This window comes from Dermacentor silvarum, chromosome 4, assembly GCF_013339745.2.
Source record: "Dermacentor silvarum isolate Dsil-2018 chromosome 4, BIME_Dsil_1.4, whole genome shotgun sequence".
Classification (NCBI taxonomy): domain Eukaryota; kingdom Metazoa; phylum Arthropoda; class Arachnida; order Ixodida; family Ixodidae; genus Dermacentor; species Dermacentor silvarum.
In genome coordinates, this window is record NC_051157.2 from 182394967 (window position 1) to 182411813 (window position 16847).

A 16847-nucleotide genomic window follows, 5' to 3' on the forward strand; every position below is an offset into this window, starting at 1 on the left:
TACAGAGGGGAGTGGGGTACATAAGTAGTAAACAAAATACAAAATATTGGGAAAAGAAAAAAAAGATGTATTATACAGAATCGTATCAACGAGATTCCACTGTAGCTGACACCACTGAATGAGTAAGCCGAAAATGTAGTCGTTCCTGTTGCTTGGGACTGGCATATGCTCTGGAACTGTGGGGGTGGCAGTGGATGATAGAGAGTGGTGAACTACGCACTTATTCTGTGAAGATGCGGGAGTCAGCCATGTCCACCATTCAGCTAGACTTCATTCGCCTTTTCTTCACTGTTGCAAAGCCATAATCACACGCATTTTCACATAGGCATCACTGAGACAACTCCATCAAAAAGGCACAACAAAGACACTCCTCTGGTGTACACTTGTCTCAAATCATGGGTAGGCCAAGTTGAAGGTGCTTCTGGAGACCCTGTTATAGGCCATCAAAGATGTTAATAAACGATAGTATACATTAAAATTCTGACACTGAGCCGCAAAAGATAGTTACCACACGTAACTAGAGGTGTGCGAATAGTGATTTTTGAGATTGAATCGAATACCAATCGAATAGTGTCGGAAGTGAATTGAATCGAATATAGAATAGTTTTCTTATAGTGTTCGAATAATGAACAGCCATTATCACAATTAATATAAAACGATGTTCACATCCTAGTATTCCTTAGGTTAGCAAGCTTGTATCATTACATAGTATGCTAGTATTAAGCGTTGTTTATTAAAAGCATACATGGAGCATTAGGAGCAAACAAGTACTCTCTTCGCATGCACAGGACTCTTCAGAGAGTGCACATGATCTCTCTACAGCCTGTAAGGTATGGTTGCCTAAGCAATGTAGCCTGCTCCAGTATGGATGTTCCCATGTTTTATGTCTACACTATGCCGCTGGGGTACCGTACTTTTGCTCCAACTTTATATTTATTTGGCCGCAGTTGACATTTTAAAATATTAGAAAAGTATTAGAAAAATATTCACATTTATGAATATAGCGGCTATTCGGCTCGAAGACTGAATCGAATAGGACATCATTTGATTCGTCATTCGAAAGTTTATACTTAAGAACATTCGCACAACCCTACACAACACTGATGATCTTCACTTACCAGCCGAGACGTGGTCCATGTGCACATTGATGGCCGACTTCAGTTTTCGCATGTCAAACGTATACAGGCTAGAAGGCAAGAAAATGTGAGCAGCTTAGCACATTTACTTCAAAAAAATAATAAATCGATTCTGGAATAGGGGATTACCATAAAATTCATATCAGCACTCATGCTTAATTTCAACTCTCTCACATGTTGGCTCCCGCACAGGTGCACATCACAGTGTGTTTGTAGTATCAATGACGGCTGAGACTGCAGGATGGTCATCATATGCTACGACCTCAGCCACTTGTGCAGGCAATCACAGAATCCTGTCTGTACTGAGTCATTGGGATATTCAAGTGACAGGAAAGTTCTTATCAGCCACACTATATCACCCACCCAATGTGCTGCTTTGATCACACAAGCTGCAACTTCAGGTTCACGGCACTCCCGTGCATATTTGGGTATGCTTCGTGCAGAAAAGGTTTGGAAAGGGTGGTCTTCATGTACAGTGTAGACCGCTTACAACGTAAGTCGCGGAGTCGTAAATATCTGCACTATAAGCGGTACCGCACTATAACCAAAACAACGATTTTCAAGCCCTGCACGTTGTGGGGATGCGCGACTCTCACGCGTCCCCTGATGTTGTTTTCCCCGCATGGCTCCCGTAATCTGGCTTCTCCGCGTAGCTTTATGGCAGCGGAGTTGCAGCGTATTACGAAAGATGGCGCTAGTGTTGCGCTGCTAACGCCACCTGACGGCGGGGGGTTAGGCGGGCGCAAAAGGGAGAACGCGGTTGCTCTTCGGGTTGTGATCGGTGGGCGATGCGGACATCCCGCGCGTGCGCCGGTCCACGCTTCGTGAGACCATCTCGCATGGCTAGGAGCATGGCACCGGTATGGACGAACACGTGAACGACTAGGCGATGGTGTCATAGCATGGGGCGAACATATTCACTCCCTATCCGGTCGCGGCGACTCGGACTTTCTTGATTTGTCGTGCGCCCATGTGAATGTTTCATGCATAATTCGGCTAGCATGCATTAGTGTATGAAAGGTGCAATAAATGCCCTTTTGACTGTTTGCACTATACTGTGTTGTAGAGCATGCGTGAGACCCCACAACGTATGCAAAACATGTAGACCAAGCGGCCGCGCATATTCTAGAATCGAAGGGTGCAACTGGAAGTTTTGCATCCGTTTAAATTTACAAACATTCAAAAGTTAATGTCCAAGTACCCACGATCTTCGCATGAAGCAGACAAAGTAATAATTAAAAAAAAAATGTCTCAGTTTCTCCCGAAAGGCGAAGCATCAATTGCGATAGCAAATTAGTAGAGAGCTATAAGGAGTAGGGATAGTAGTTTTATCGGCTGCATAATCTTGACACATTCGCTTACTAACTGAATTAACAAGCGTGGTGTCAACACGCACAAGCAAACATAAATAGACTCGATGACCGCAGACAACCACTGTCAAAACGCGGGCGTCGGGAAAAGTGGCCGCCACAGCAAGCGACGGTTTGTGCGGTCTATCGCTTCAACGGAAACTGAGCGGCGTAAGCATAGCGCATACAAAGGTCAGAGTCGTGTGGAGATCGCTTTCAAGATAGGGTGCGCGCGACAACACCGACAGCCGGCACAGGCGCGAACGCATTTGTTGGCAGAGTAGAAGTCGCCTCCCCCCCCCCCCCTCTGCCTCTCGTGCTGCCTTCCCGCTTTGCTCCTTTCGCGTGGAGATAGCGTCACCAGTTTCTCTTGCGCCCGGTTGCAAGATACGCATTTGGTGCCACAGCAAAGCGTCGCCCACCCTCCCTCCCGTCGCCCCATGGCCTTTCGCACGATGGAAGTCGCGTTTGCTCTCCGCCACAGTGGCTAGAATAGGCCTGTATCTCTGCTGTGCGCTTGCTCTCCGTGAAGGCGTGTGTCCCCCGCGCGCTTTCACTCGCACATACGGCGCGCGGACACGATTTTATCGCCCTTGGACTCATGCTCCTTCTCCGCATCGCCCTCGTTGATCTCCTCTCCCATCGGTGGGCGCACCTCGTTGAGAAGCGCGCTTGCTACCGCCCTTGTCAGCAAGATTTTCCCGCGGAAACCGCATTATAACCAGTATTTCATCTCACGCGGCTGCACTGTAAGCGGTATGCATATACATGGAGTGCTATGGGAAAATTAACGGGAGTCTGAAAAGACCGTAGTATATCCAGTCCTGCAGTATAAGCGGTTACGTTATAAGTGGTCTATACTGTATCTTCAAATGCAACATTATTATTTTTCATTAAAGGTGAACTGCCCTAAGCCAGACACTGCCGAAATCTGTGATATCGTGAGAGGTGGGTGCAGGAACTTCGAAGCAGCGTCACCATCAGTCTTTCTGGCATTCTGCCGAGGTAAGAGTAAGCCATATTTGCAATTCTCGAAGTTGTTATTCAACGATATAACTTGGATTAACAACCCTCTTAAGTGTCCCTTCAATGACCAAACCCCGAAGATCAACCTACCGTAAAATTCCGAGCAAGCGCCCCCACCCGTGCAAGAGCCCCCCCCCCCCCCCCCCCTAACTTCACTGCTAATTTCAAATTTCCGCGCCGTTCCGGGAAAGCGACCTCCGCACCAACACTGGCCTGCCACATCCAGTCCACGAAAATGATGGCAAATTCGGCAAATCGCACCGGTGCGCATCGGGGCGAGCCATTTCATCGAATCATGGTCGTACCCGGGCGCCCCAGTGGGCACACGAGTGCATCGGGGCGAACTGCGGCTGGCGGTCTGTCGTTCACGGACAGCCGGCCGACGGCGATCTGTCTCTCAGACAGCACAGAGGATTTCCTTGCGGCACAGCGACGTGACCACTCGGCGACAGAGGAGTGGTCGCGGCTACGCTCTGGCATCGCCGGCAGCTTCACCGCTGCTAATCACTCGCCACCGATATCGTCGCTAGGCCTTTTTCAGTTCACTTCGAATCTGTAGCAGACGGCGCTTCAGCACGAACCGCCGACGCTCCCAAGCAGCAATGTTTTGTTACCGTCGTTGCCGCTTTACCCTCTCCTCGCAGTAATTTCACACGATGAAGAAAACATGCTGATATTTGCGGCACCACCAGCTGCGATGCGAGCATGGCCGAGCCGTGGTTCGCTGTCCGCCATCGGTAGCCATGCACCGCAGCTGAGCTTCACTTGTATCGGAACTCTCATTAGTGCTAAACGTTTCACCGTGGACATGGTTTTTAATAAAGTGAACATTACACGTCACTTTACTCTCGCGGACATAATTTTGCCTGGAACAGAAGCTGCATAACCAATGTTCGCGTCGCCGGTCGCGGCGACGCGCCGGTGCAGCGTTGATGTGCTTTCTGTAGTTCTTTTGGTGGTTTTGAGTAACGGTGGCGTTGAGAGTGATAAACACCACTAACAAATCTTTGGCTTAATAAAGTTCATGTTCAATAAAATTTTAATGCTATTCCCACTGCGCTGCGTTTTTTTTTTTTTGCGGGAAAATTTTGTCGTGGCCATCTTGAATTTTGGTGCCGTTCCAGGATAGCGCCCCCCCCTAACTTTGCCGGTAATTTGGACTTGCTCGAGGGGGGGCGCTTGCTCGGAATTTTACGGTAAATGGCAACTTCTCAAAGCCTCTTAAACAGTGTTTCAGCTGAAGAGCTCCACTAGCATGACCAGGCTCCCTGGCAATGGTATCCATAGCGTTCAAAATATACTCTGAGTCTGTCCCAACTCACCCACCCCCTCGCCTTGGATGAGGTCCCAAATGTGGTGCACTGATTGCAAAAAGTATGAGCTGCATTGCTGAGCTTAATGAGAAAAAAATAAGTTGGACTGTATTGATACAATATTAAAGAGCTACTGTTACCATAGAGGATGCTTGATAAGCCAGAAGAGAATCTAATCCAAAATCTATTCCAAAAACATAGACTGGTGGTGACACCGCCTTCAAACTCCCGCACCGACTCACCGTGACGTCACGACTTCTGACTGCACCTGCTCGGGCCAAGTTAATCTATCATTGACAAAGATGTAGTCGGACTACATTGTACTCTAAAAAAGCCACAATGGCTCAAATATAAAAAAATTACTTTGCAATCCATGATACCACCCTGACATACGCTGGCGTTCCGGTGCAAAACTGAAATTGGAACTTTGACCTTCATTTTCTCTTTAGTGATCAACTTACCACAAGATTAACTAAAACAAATTTTTAAAACAATACTTTATCAATCTAAGCTGATTTAGTGCGTCTTGTTAGTGTCCCGTTAATGACTCATTTTCGATTGGCTCGATTGTAGCTCACATTGTAAAAGGCAATGAAATTGTATTTTTCCTTGAATTTTTTTTTAGCTGCCCAATCAGCGAAGCATTTTCATGGTCTCCTCCATATCTGAAACATCCGTAAGTGACTGTACCCTCAGGAAGATAAAAGCTGATTAAATAGAAGGCACTGCTCGACAAACAGGGCTAGCCAGCCATGTAATAGGGCTGGCCACCAGACACCAGCAGGTGTAATTAATAACGTGCTACCCCAAAACCTGGCAGCAGTTGAGATTCATGAGACGCATACCCTCTGATACTAAATACAGTCGAACGCACTGTGAGGAGAGAGTGGCGGTGTTAGCGAACCAAGAGCTCCAGGTGAGGTGAGGCAAGGCGTCGTTCTCGGAGGCTGCACACGTGGTTGACTGTAGTTGCCAGCGGAAGGACCAGGTGGCGCAAGTGTGGCAGCGGGAGAGGAAGGAAGACGCGGGTGGCGTGCAGTGTATGCACGGATAGACAGCATGTGGACAGCATGGGGGAAGAGTTGCGGAGTGTAGTAATAAAGTTAATCTTTACGTCAAACATGTCGGCCTGTCATCGTTTGTAACACCACTTAAAACAATACCTGTTTTAACCATGCAGGGTACTGCATATTTCGCTTAACATGTCCGAAAAAAGATTTTGCGCTTACCATTGCGCTGTTCTCGCTGAAATTTTGCAGAAGGATCGCATTTTGGAGTCTACGTAGTTCAGTGTAACACTTGCCACAGCTAATTTCCTGGTTTTTATGAAAAAAGTGCAAATTCGCCTTCGCTTATGGGGATGCGAGCTGCTGCAGCAACGGCGCAAGCATGAACTTGTGTCGCCATCTGCCGGCAGCTACAGAAAGCAGCCGGTCACGGAGAGTTGCTGCGTGTTGCCCGCTCCTGGAACATGCAGCAGCCCCTTCCCCGAAACGCTGCTTTCTCCAGCTGCCGGCAGGCGGTGACACACACGAGTTCGCAGACTGAGCACACTGCGGCTCGCTGAGGACACCCACGTTTGGCGCTTCGTAGGCCCCAAAATCTGAAATAGTGGCGTCTACGTGAAAATCCAAAATCAAGTTTGAACTGCACACCACGGTGACGTTCAGCAGGCGGAGCGTTGTGGGCATGCCCCACTTGGCCGTAGTCTTTGGAGTGCAAGTTATTGAAGAAGGAGCGGAAGCACAGTGAACAGAATGTTTAATTGCCAACAACTCCACTTCTGCTGAGCACACTGAAGTACATTTTGCAGCAAAGTATTTCTGAAATAGTCTAATTTACCTTAAAATGCATTTATCGACTTCGATGAAAAGTGGTTCAGAGCCCCTGTAAGGGTCAGGTAACATTCTGCCACAAGCTTAGGTGTACATTTTTATCTTGCCAACATTGCCTATACTCACTTGTAGTCCTCATTGGCACAGGTGAAAATGAAGGCCTCCATGGGGTTCCAGCAAACCACATTGGAGCGCATCTCGAGAAAAACACGCCGCAGCGGCTGGGACTCTCGTGTGTCGTACAGCACAATGCTTCGGTCACTCGATGCACTTGCCATCACGTTCACCTGTACGAGAAGAAGGCAACACAGGATGCTTCTAGTGAAACCGTAGATGTATGTAGAGAGTTATATGGGCATGGTATAGGGCCCACTGTTCATATGACAACAGAAACTTCCAAGTGGTGGTGCTTATTGCTCTCTCTCTCATACACACACACAACGTGTACAGAAGACATAGCTAAATGTGTGATAATCACTGATTAACAAATCATTAAACCACAACTTGTCAGTTGCCTTTCAAAATTATTTCTCTAGGGCCCATGCTGGAAATGCATATTTGAAGACAGTCTACGCTCAAAGCGTATACATTTTGTAGGAATCCCCCCATGTGTGGCACCAGTTTCAAGAAATCCAAATCGAAAGCTTGTGAAGTGCATTGGCGTTTCAGTGAATATTTTCCAAAAGATATATTAATATTATCTAATACCCCGGCTACACGAGTAAATTCAATTGTCATTGATTTCAACAGTCATTGGGTCAATTGCTCTTGAGTGGTGTTACAGAGCAGCTCCAACTGTCATCGACATCAGAACAGCAGTTGATTTTTCAAATGATATGGGCAATCGCAGTCGAAGGAAGTCAAATGTCAAGATGGATGCCTCCTGCGGTGCAATAGTGGATAACATGGTGTAGCAAGCTGCTTCTGTACAGACCAGGGCCCGTACTGAACGTCCTCACCACACATGCATAAGACAGCATATCGCGCACATCACAAAACCTAGCACGGACACTTCGAACAAACATGTATTCTTGGAAACCAGCAGATAGGCTTCGGATTGCCTTGGCTATTGAACTGGCCGCTAATTCAAAAATATAAACACTATAGTAAAACTTAATAAACAACTTTTGCCAAACAATACTGACTTTAATATTAGTTATCATCACAAAAATACAGGAGGAAGCTTTTTTTTTTTGTCATTTACATATGCTTCTATGTCGCTACAGTCAAACTTGTTTATAACGATCCCAGATATAATGATATATCGGTTATAACGACCACATTTCAGTGCATTTACGATTTTCCTACCCTCGCTATGGAAACTGTTTCCAGACAAAATGAACATTTTTTTAAATTGCCGTACTGCTACAGCGAACGCTTCGAACCCACTCACGGTAAAAAGAGGGCACATGCGAAGTGCCAAAGCACGGGAGCACAAGCAAACTGGGCGCAGGGCAGCGCACGCCTCGCTCCAGTCCAACCACGACGATGATATGGCCTTGAAGATGAGTGAGCACAGAACCTTGCACAGATTTCGGAAGCTGCGAAGAAGGTCACGCATTCTCAAGGCACGACTCCAGGGCGGAGGCGTGTGCCAGTGCAATATCGGATGCCAAGATGGTGTCGCTCTCATTTTCACACAATTTTCCGTGTGGCACCATGTGCATTACGACTGTTTCAACGATTTGGAACGACCCATCTATGTCTTTCCACCATTTGAACAACGTCCGCTCAAGTGTTCCTGTTGACGCAGCCCTACAAGGCTCGAGTTGGCGAGAACGCTGCACCACGCACTGCCGCCACGCAATGTTGCAAAGGGTCGGCGGTTACTACACCATTATTAGGAGATCACGGTTCGGCGGCACTTTGTTTCTGCGTTTGCCGATTGCTAATAATGGCTCGCGGTCACATTTTACCTTTTGAACAACACATTCTTTTAGCCCAAAGCAACACAGATAACGTAATTTTACGGCTCTAGTGTGGCTGATGACGTGCAGTCGTAATGATGACCATGATGACCAAAGCATGGCTGGCTTCGCTGCATATTACTGATGTGAAGATATAGTCAACACGGCATGAAACCGTATCTTTTGTCGCCAACTCTCAAATTCAACAAAATTATTTTTTTTTCTCATTTCAATTTCCCTTTCCTGGTTGCCCGATAATTTGGAAAATATTCCACGTAAGAAAAAAGTCTATTGGTGACTGTCCTTATTTGCGATTAAAGATCGAACTTCAATATAACGAAATTTTGATATAACAAAGCAAATTGATAGTTTTAGCAACTTCGTTATATCAAGGTTTAATTTCACATTTTCCTTTGGGACAGAGTTTGAGGATGAATATCTTGAAACTGGTACTAGTCCAATAATTCCTACTAAGTGGACATGTTTCCAAAACTGACTAGCGCAGTTCCATAATCACAATATGTGCCCAGAGGAAATTACTAGTCTGTTAGACTGTTAGAACTGGAGTTCTGTTAGACTACAACAGGATAATTAAATTGGTGCTCCAAGAAGTGATGTGACACTTTTGAGCATGAAGCACCACACAGAAAGAAAGAGCAAAGCTCACCTCAATTGGATTGAAACGGACAGCATAGACGGTGTCGACACCCCAGTTGAGTGTGCGGAGAGGCTCAGATCGCGAGTGCTCCCACAGGTGGACGTTCTCACCACAAGTGGCAAACAATGCATCCCGGCGGTGATGAGTGATGCCCGTCAGCACACCCTGCCAAGAGAAGGCGCCTTTCATTTTGCTTGAAAATAACCATATGTCAATGGCCCTCAAATCACACCTCCCGCTGGTGAGAATGCAAGCCGCCATGCTCAACTACTAGTTTCTCATGGCAGATGAGAATGGAAGACTAGTTGAGCAGAAGACAAGGTACAATTCAAGATGCAATCTTAAGAACAACTAGTTCACCTTCCCAACAGATTCCATTACATTGCGACAGTCAGAGCAAGGATCTTTCTGAAGGACTGCATGTCATATCAGACGCAGCTTCCTGCTTTAATCCATCACAGTCATTGATGCTAAACAAGCAAGCGGCCGTCTCCCACGCATGATGAGAGGCAGTGCCTCAGCAAAGTGAAGGCGGGCATCTATTAATATTTAAATTCTGGGGTCAAAACCACAATCTGATTATGAGGCACATCACAGCAGGGGACTCCAGATTAATTTTTATCGCCTGGGGTTCTTTAACATGCACCTAAATCTAAGTACACCAATGTTCTTGCATTTCGCCCCCATCGAAATGTGGCCGCTGCAGCCAGGATTGAACTTATCAACACAATGCCACAGCCGCTAAGCTACTGCAGCAGGTTGTGTCTGAGTTGCAAGGAGGGAGGAAGTATACAGGGGTAATTCAAAGACGGCACTGGATGGCTTGTTTATGCCATTTTATTTTATACACATTTTTTACGGTACAAAGCTCTGCTTGAATAGGTCCCAAAGAAGTGGCTGCGATTGCTAATCTTTTTAAACACCCACAGAGAAGATACCAAGCTCGTGCACTTCTATGTTCGCATCTTCCTTCTAGCAGTGCCATTTGCTTGCCTGCATTGCTCTCTTTCAGACGGGAAAGCAGCAAGTGTGTGACTCACTCGTGTGATGATGGTGTGCACTGGATCGTCTGGCTCGCCCCAGGATGGTGACTCCGTGCGCCATGTCTTGATGTTCTTGTCGTCCCCCACCTAAGTGAAGACAGTACAACCACCGTGCTTGTTCCTCCAGAACACAATGAGATTTAAACTTTCGCAATAAAATAAAAAAAAAAACTGATCATAAGAGAATTTTGCTAAACTATACCCTGTATTTGCCCAATGCCTGAAATTTAGTTTTGCACGTAAGCCATCAGTTCTGAGGGCTGCAAATCTGGTCAAGGAATCCAACACATGAGTAATGCGTCGTACACAAAGGGAAAAAAAAATCTCAGCATATCCACGGGGTGAAGATGATGAGTGGGCATCCGGAGGGAATCATCAGACTCCCGCTTAAGGGGACGCTGAAAACCGTTAGAAACTGCAGTACTCTCTAGTAAGTTTACGCAGCCATTTACACATGCCGGAACGTGTGCAACAAACTGCTGAGAGAGAAATAACAGAAGCATACAGACATGAACCGGCTTTGTGTTGCTTAGGCTGTGCAACAAATGTCTATAGTATTTACAATGTGAGCACCTCACTGGATTCCTTATTACAAGGTGGAACATGATAGAATGACATCTCAGACCCCTTATTTGTGCCTATAAAACCAAGGTAGCTACCAAATGACAGCACAAACCACTCTGCAAACCTCAGCCATATGCAACATGTAGTGGAAGTGCTTGAAAGAAAAGAGGAGTGGTACTATATGTACTATCGTGCTCAGTATGACCTACAACGTACGACCACTTCACCGTGCACTTTCGCGTTGCAGCTGATACAAAGCATGACAGTACATCATCAGTGAACTATTAGCTGTTCTGTACCGTTTATTGACTCAGGCTACCTTCTAACTACAAGATCTTTCAAGCAACTGGTACAGCGTAGAATATGCTTCTGGAGCAATTGTGACATATTCTGCCACCTTACCGTGATGAAGCGCTGGCCGTCCCCTGGAAATGCGATTCCCCGCACCATGCCCTGGTGTGCCTGAAGGGTTCGGACACACTTGCGCTCTGCCAGGTTCCATACCTTCACCTGTCACCAAACAGAACAAATATCCGTAGGGTCAAGTGACAACCACCACATTCTCAGTGGAGAACACAAGTGAGTTGCCAACAAGCACCATAAAAAGAGTATCAGTACTCTGTCGCGCATCTCTACCATATGTTTCCAAATTGCTCCTAGACAGAGCTGCCACTATAAGTTGCCATTTATGCCCACCGAATATATGCAGTGGCCGCTTAGTGCAGACAAAAGCATGCAAACTCTAACCTCTATTTCACTGTTTCATTTTCTGACCGATTCAGTGCCTGTAGTGCTTGTGGCACACAGAAAAACAGAACAAACGAAGAATAGTTTCTATTTCCCACTCGTAACAATGTTGCACGAACGTAATGCAAGAAATGACTTTTGACAACCCAATGAACAAAAGAACGGGTAATATTATGCAGGCTCAAAGTGCACCAGTTTATAGCAACGTGGCTCATCACAGCAATGTGCGCTACATGCTATGCTAAAGTGATCCGAGAGCACTACGATATGCCCAGCCCTAGGCATTTGCAGGCATGAGGCTGTATGGTACAGGAGCAGGTATTCGGCGTGCCCTCTGTCGTCAAACTTTGTCATTGCTTTTGTTTCACTCTCCCTTCCTCAAAGACAACCACTCTCTCCCGTGGATGCGCCTCTGTAACCTGCCTGTAAGGCTCAACTCACATTACACTGCACTAAAAGGTGAATGTGTCGTGCTATCTTTGGTTTGGATCCAAACACAAGTGCAATGTCCTAAGCTTTTAAGTTTGCACAATTTAGGTCAGCGCATGCAAAGATAAAAGAAGTAGTGACATGACATTTTCGAGTTGTCATTATTTCCGTCGTTAAATGAAAGTACAAGCCCAAATAAACACAGGAAATAATACTGTGCAGCATTAGAGTGCCCTTAATAATTTAATACTACAAGACTTGCTTCTACGAACCAGCGTCAGCACCCACTAGGTCGACGTGTCGTCATGACATCACGATACATCACCTCTCTCCACGCCTGGGGTCAATGTAGCTGCCAAACACAAGCGCAGCCAGCAGAAACACACATACAATTCTTGTTTATTTAAAACGTGTAGCTTTCGTTGGGGATTAACCACGATTCTTGTGAATGTCTAACTGTTCTCATCTGCTGATCCTGGAGATAGTGCAATCTAATACAGCGGTAAAAACCACATGGTAGTACAATGCGTGGTGGTACTGGCGGTACCAGTACCACTGGTATCAGTAACGCGATGCGGTGGTACCGCATCGTGGCACGATGCTAAGGGAAGAATTTTTGCATTCTTAATGAGAGCTAGTGCACCTCTGGTTGGAGACGCTGCACGGAGTTCTGAACTGGTCCTTGAGGAAGTGGCGCTCCGACAGTACCAGTTGGCTCCCGCATATGAGTAAGTGGTAGGGGAGTGCCACCCATAACACATAGTGCGACATAGTGCCTAAAATAACCACCTTCCAAAGCATGCTAAACGCATTCTTAGATAGCACACCTGGGGTTGGTTCATCATAATTGTTTTTTTTTTTTTGAGCAACATCATCATATCTAGCCAATATCAGTAAATTTTCTCCATGTCATGACATCACAATAATGTCAACGTCACAAGGTGCAGTATTGTGAGACCAATCTTAGTATCAAATTAAATTATTCTACAAGTGTTTCTCAACCTTCATATCTGCCAGGTGTCATCCTTTCATGTACAAGGAACATGTGGTAGAGCTTCTACAACTTCAAAAACACGTGTCAGCACTCATTTAAGGTATATCAGAAAGGTTTTATGCTTTGTTTCACGTCGTGTCTATTCTTTTGCTACTTTGTACAAGAGGGATAGCAAGCTCTTGTCTCGTATGGTTTATTTCATTTGTTCTTTATCTATGCACTACTTTTGCTTTGTTTAATCTTGTATACGTAATTATAAGCACCAGCGTTGAAACACCTTTGCGTTGCACATAACCTCAAAGGTGCGCATAGCCTGGAGTGAATGAAGCTTTGTTTCACTGCTTGCGGCGAACCTTGTGTAGTTGACCGTGTTTTTGTCATGTTTTGTATTACATCTCATGTATTTTTGTTATGCAGCTGTTATGTACCTTTTGTATTATTTGTTATTGGTCATTACATATAATGTGAAAGCATTATATGCCCCAGTATGTGAAAATTAGTCACAGTCCGCAGCATGACCAAATTATGGTACCAAAAATGGCCAACGGCGAAAAGAGTAAAAACAGGTAAAAAAATGCTAAGATTGACATCAAATTTCTCGGGGAGGTTCCTGTAAACAAAGCAAATTAATCGCTTTCAAAAGAAAATTTAGTAAATTTCGGTCTGGGTGGGAATCGAACTTGGGCGTCCGAGGTGCGAGACGAGCACGCTTCCCCGACGCCACGGAGGCTCCACGGTTCTGGTTGACTAAAAGTGTGGCTTAGCGCGTGTGTCATTGGGCACGTGATGACACCGCCAATGGGGAGGAGGTGACACCATGTCATTAGTGTATAAAACGAGTGTATAAAATAAAAAGCATTAATGTCCAATTGAACGCCACTGAGCAGCCCTTTGAGTAATGAACTCCTCGCGGGCAAGTTGAGACACTTAGTGCGTTTTGATTTGGCCTTACCGAGATGCAGTTAGAATGCAGACGAGAGCTTGCGTGGGCAAGGAATGCGCAGAAAAACATTTTACCAAAGGGACTCTAATGCCCTTTCGCATTCCCACGCACAATTTTTCTTTCTTTCATTTGTGCTGATTTCTTCCATGTAAAATGTCTTAACCACTCTACTATAATGCTTGTTGGGTGGCTAGGTATATGAATATATAATTGAAAGAAAAAATGAATGAATGAATGAATGAATAAAAATAACAAGCTTAGGAGCATGTTCCCACCACTTAGACGAAGCAGGGCACTGTGGAAGTGCTGACTGTGAGAGATAATGCGCACCTCGCCATCACAGGCGCCGGAAAACAGTTGGGTGAGGAACCTGGGGTGCTTCTGCAGCACCTGGACGCCATCCCTGTGGCCATCCAGGCTGCCCAGGAAGGGGCGTGCGAAGATCTTGTCTAGCTTGACAGCATTCAGGGCCCGTGTGTACTCGCGACATACCTCAAACGGGTGCAGGCTCGGGTCAAAGTTGCGTTGCACTGGGAAAGGGCAGGGAGAGCAAAGTTCATTAGACAAGGACAAACGGCTTTGGCAGGCACAGGCAGTCAAGTAACCAAAAGTACTATGCGTGAGATGATCAACACTTCTAAGCAAAAAAAAAAAAAAAAAGCCCTTTTTAAAAGTGTCAAGCTGGCTTTATCAAGATACACCATTCAAGATACAGCGGCTGACACATTCACAAAATGGTGATAACTGTGCAAGTGGTGCAATGTTCTTTCTTCCCATCATATTTAAAGCTAAAAAGCAAGGACAATGCCTGTGTTCTGTCTTTCAACATGCTGGCCGTAACATTTTGCTTAGAATTTTTCAAAAAGCCACTTATTTGGACAGGTCTATGCACTTATGCACTTTGTAAGGATTCAACAGGACTGAAAACTATGGAGCTTTAGGAGATTTTTCATTGCACATTACCTATACACATGAACATTTCTTTCTTCTGCTCTACCTTGTGTACTGCCTTAAATAAAGTGAAGTTCGCGTTGCTCCAGTCATCCTGCGACTATTCTCATCCTTTGGTTGCGGAAGCTCACGCAGTAAGGAGTAAATAAACAAAGAACGGCCATCTCTAAACCTGTGTGTTTTTATCGAACATCGTTATCTTTCTGCCAGTGTCACAAACTTTCTTACTCTTTTTTTTTTTTTTTTTTTCTGCGCGCAGATTGATTAGTCCTGAGTCTGAACAGGAAATCATTCGTAGTTTGACACACTCCGTGGATTGAATGCTCTACAAATGCACGTGCTATGTACTACTACACGACTGAGGAGAGTGCTGGTTCATGCTTTGGCGAAAGGAATGCACTCGGTAAAACGTTCGTTCATCGCAACAATGAACAGCAAGGACGGTCGCGGAGCTTACTTGTATTTGAAGGTATCAATATGTTCGCCACCTCATTCAGATCCAAGGTCTTTTGAGATATATTCAAACAGAGATTTCTAATCTTCATTTGTCCCATTTTGGTTCACCCGTCTTGAGCCCGAAAAGAAAACGTCATTCAGGACGTTTTCTTCTGTGTTTCCTTCAGATACCGTACGCGTATGCAGGATCCGGGACGGCGCACACTAACGCGCTTTTATTCATAAAAAAATATTCATAAAATGTAAAAAAATATTAATGGAGTATTAAGAAACGGACACCGCGTGCAACTCTCGCTTAACCTCCTCGATAAACTTGTGGAGGCTATGCTCTCGCACAATGATCGGATTATACACGAAAGGAACGTGCCGCACAGCAAAGACAGCAGCGCACGATACAGTTCGAAGATGAACCGCCACAGGCCTACCTTTATGAATGTCATGCTTCGTTTCTCTCAGGTAGTCATCTGGGTTCCTCGACAGCACTTTCACTTTCATGACTTTAGTGTTTTCACACGACAGTCGAAGAAAAACGCTTCACATCACAGAGAACGACTTCAGTCACGCATGCCACAGAGGAGCCATATTGAAAGAAACTGGCTACGAAGTTGAAACTAGCCAAACCCGTAGTATTGTATGTCTTGCAAGTGCTTAAGCTTTGACTAATTGAATACATACTACAATGCAAGAAAGTTCAATAATACATTTATTCATTTTTTTAAAGTTCAAATGCTAAAGCGTCAATATTCGGCAAGCATTATTTATGAGTTTCGGTTTCGGTCATCTTCACGTGGTCACGTGAACGCGGGACTCCACATTTTCGTGCGCGATGAAGACGATATGAAGACCACAGAGTGAAGAAAACATACGTCAATCCAAACGAATACCCTGCTAAATTCTATCCTTTTTTTGTACTTTCAAATTAATTATTACTCATTCGATATGACTTTCTTGATTCACTTTAACATATAACTCTACGCTGTTGAATACTAATTTCATAGATATTCCGAAATGTATCCTCCATATTAATTTGGAATAATCCACTCATTTCTTGGCCAATCCGCCTCCGTGGGTAGGAGCCACAGGCGTGATAGGCTACAACAACAACAACATACGTCAACAGCAACAACCACAGCTGGTCAGTCTCGATTCGAACACATGCTCTGGCTGTGCCCTGCCAACGCGGGCACGGACTTTCCTGACCAGTCCTCCTGGGACTCAGCGCTCAGAAGTACAGAGCTCATCGCTCAGCTCAAGGCTGTCCAGAGGGCCCGGGCCGTCGCCGAAGGACTATGTCTACCGGCCCCGACCTGGGTGGAGCCACCGGATCGATTTGCGGGGCCTCCGGCCCCGCTTTAATTCTTTCTCCTCAGGACCTAAATAAAGTTCGTACTCACTCACTCATGGCCAATCCCCCACTGTGGATATGCGCCACAACTACTCAGGTCAACAACAACAGCTGGTCAGTCGAAGCTGTCACAATAAAGGATAAGCCTCCA

General features: G+C 45.6%; 1 protein-coding gene across 1 annotated transcript in view; it reads right to left on the bottom strand.

The window, feature by feature from the left end:
• LOC119450821 (DDB1- and CUL4-associated factor 13) overlaps positions 1-15944 on the bottom strand; it is a 32671-nt gene extending 16727 nt beyond the window's left edge. Inside the window, exons 1-7 of the mRNA XM_037714315.2 lie at positions 15777-15944; positions 14275-14474; positions 11234-11341; positions 10265-10354; positions 9234-9389; positions 6786-6946; positions 1119-1186 (exon numbers count right to left, since the gene is read on the bottom strand). Coding sequence (XP_037570243.1) covers positions 1119-1186; positions 6786-6946; positions 9234-9389; positions 10265-10354; positions 11234-11341; positions 14275-14474; positions 15777-15846 — 853 coding nt within the window. The 5' untranslated portion in view covers positions 15847-15944. The remainder of the gene's footprint in view (positions 1-1118; positions 1187-6785; positions 6947-9233; positions 9390-10264; positions 10355-11233; positions 11342-14274; positions 14475-15776) is intronic.
• Between the last annotated feature and the right edge of the window lie 903 nt (positions 15945-16847).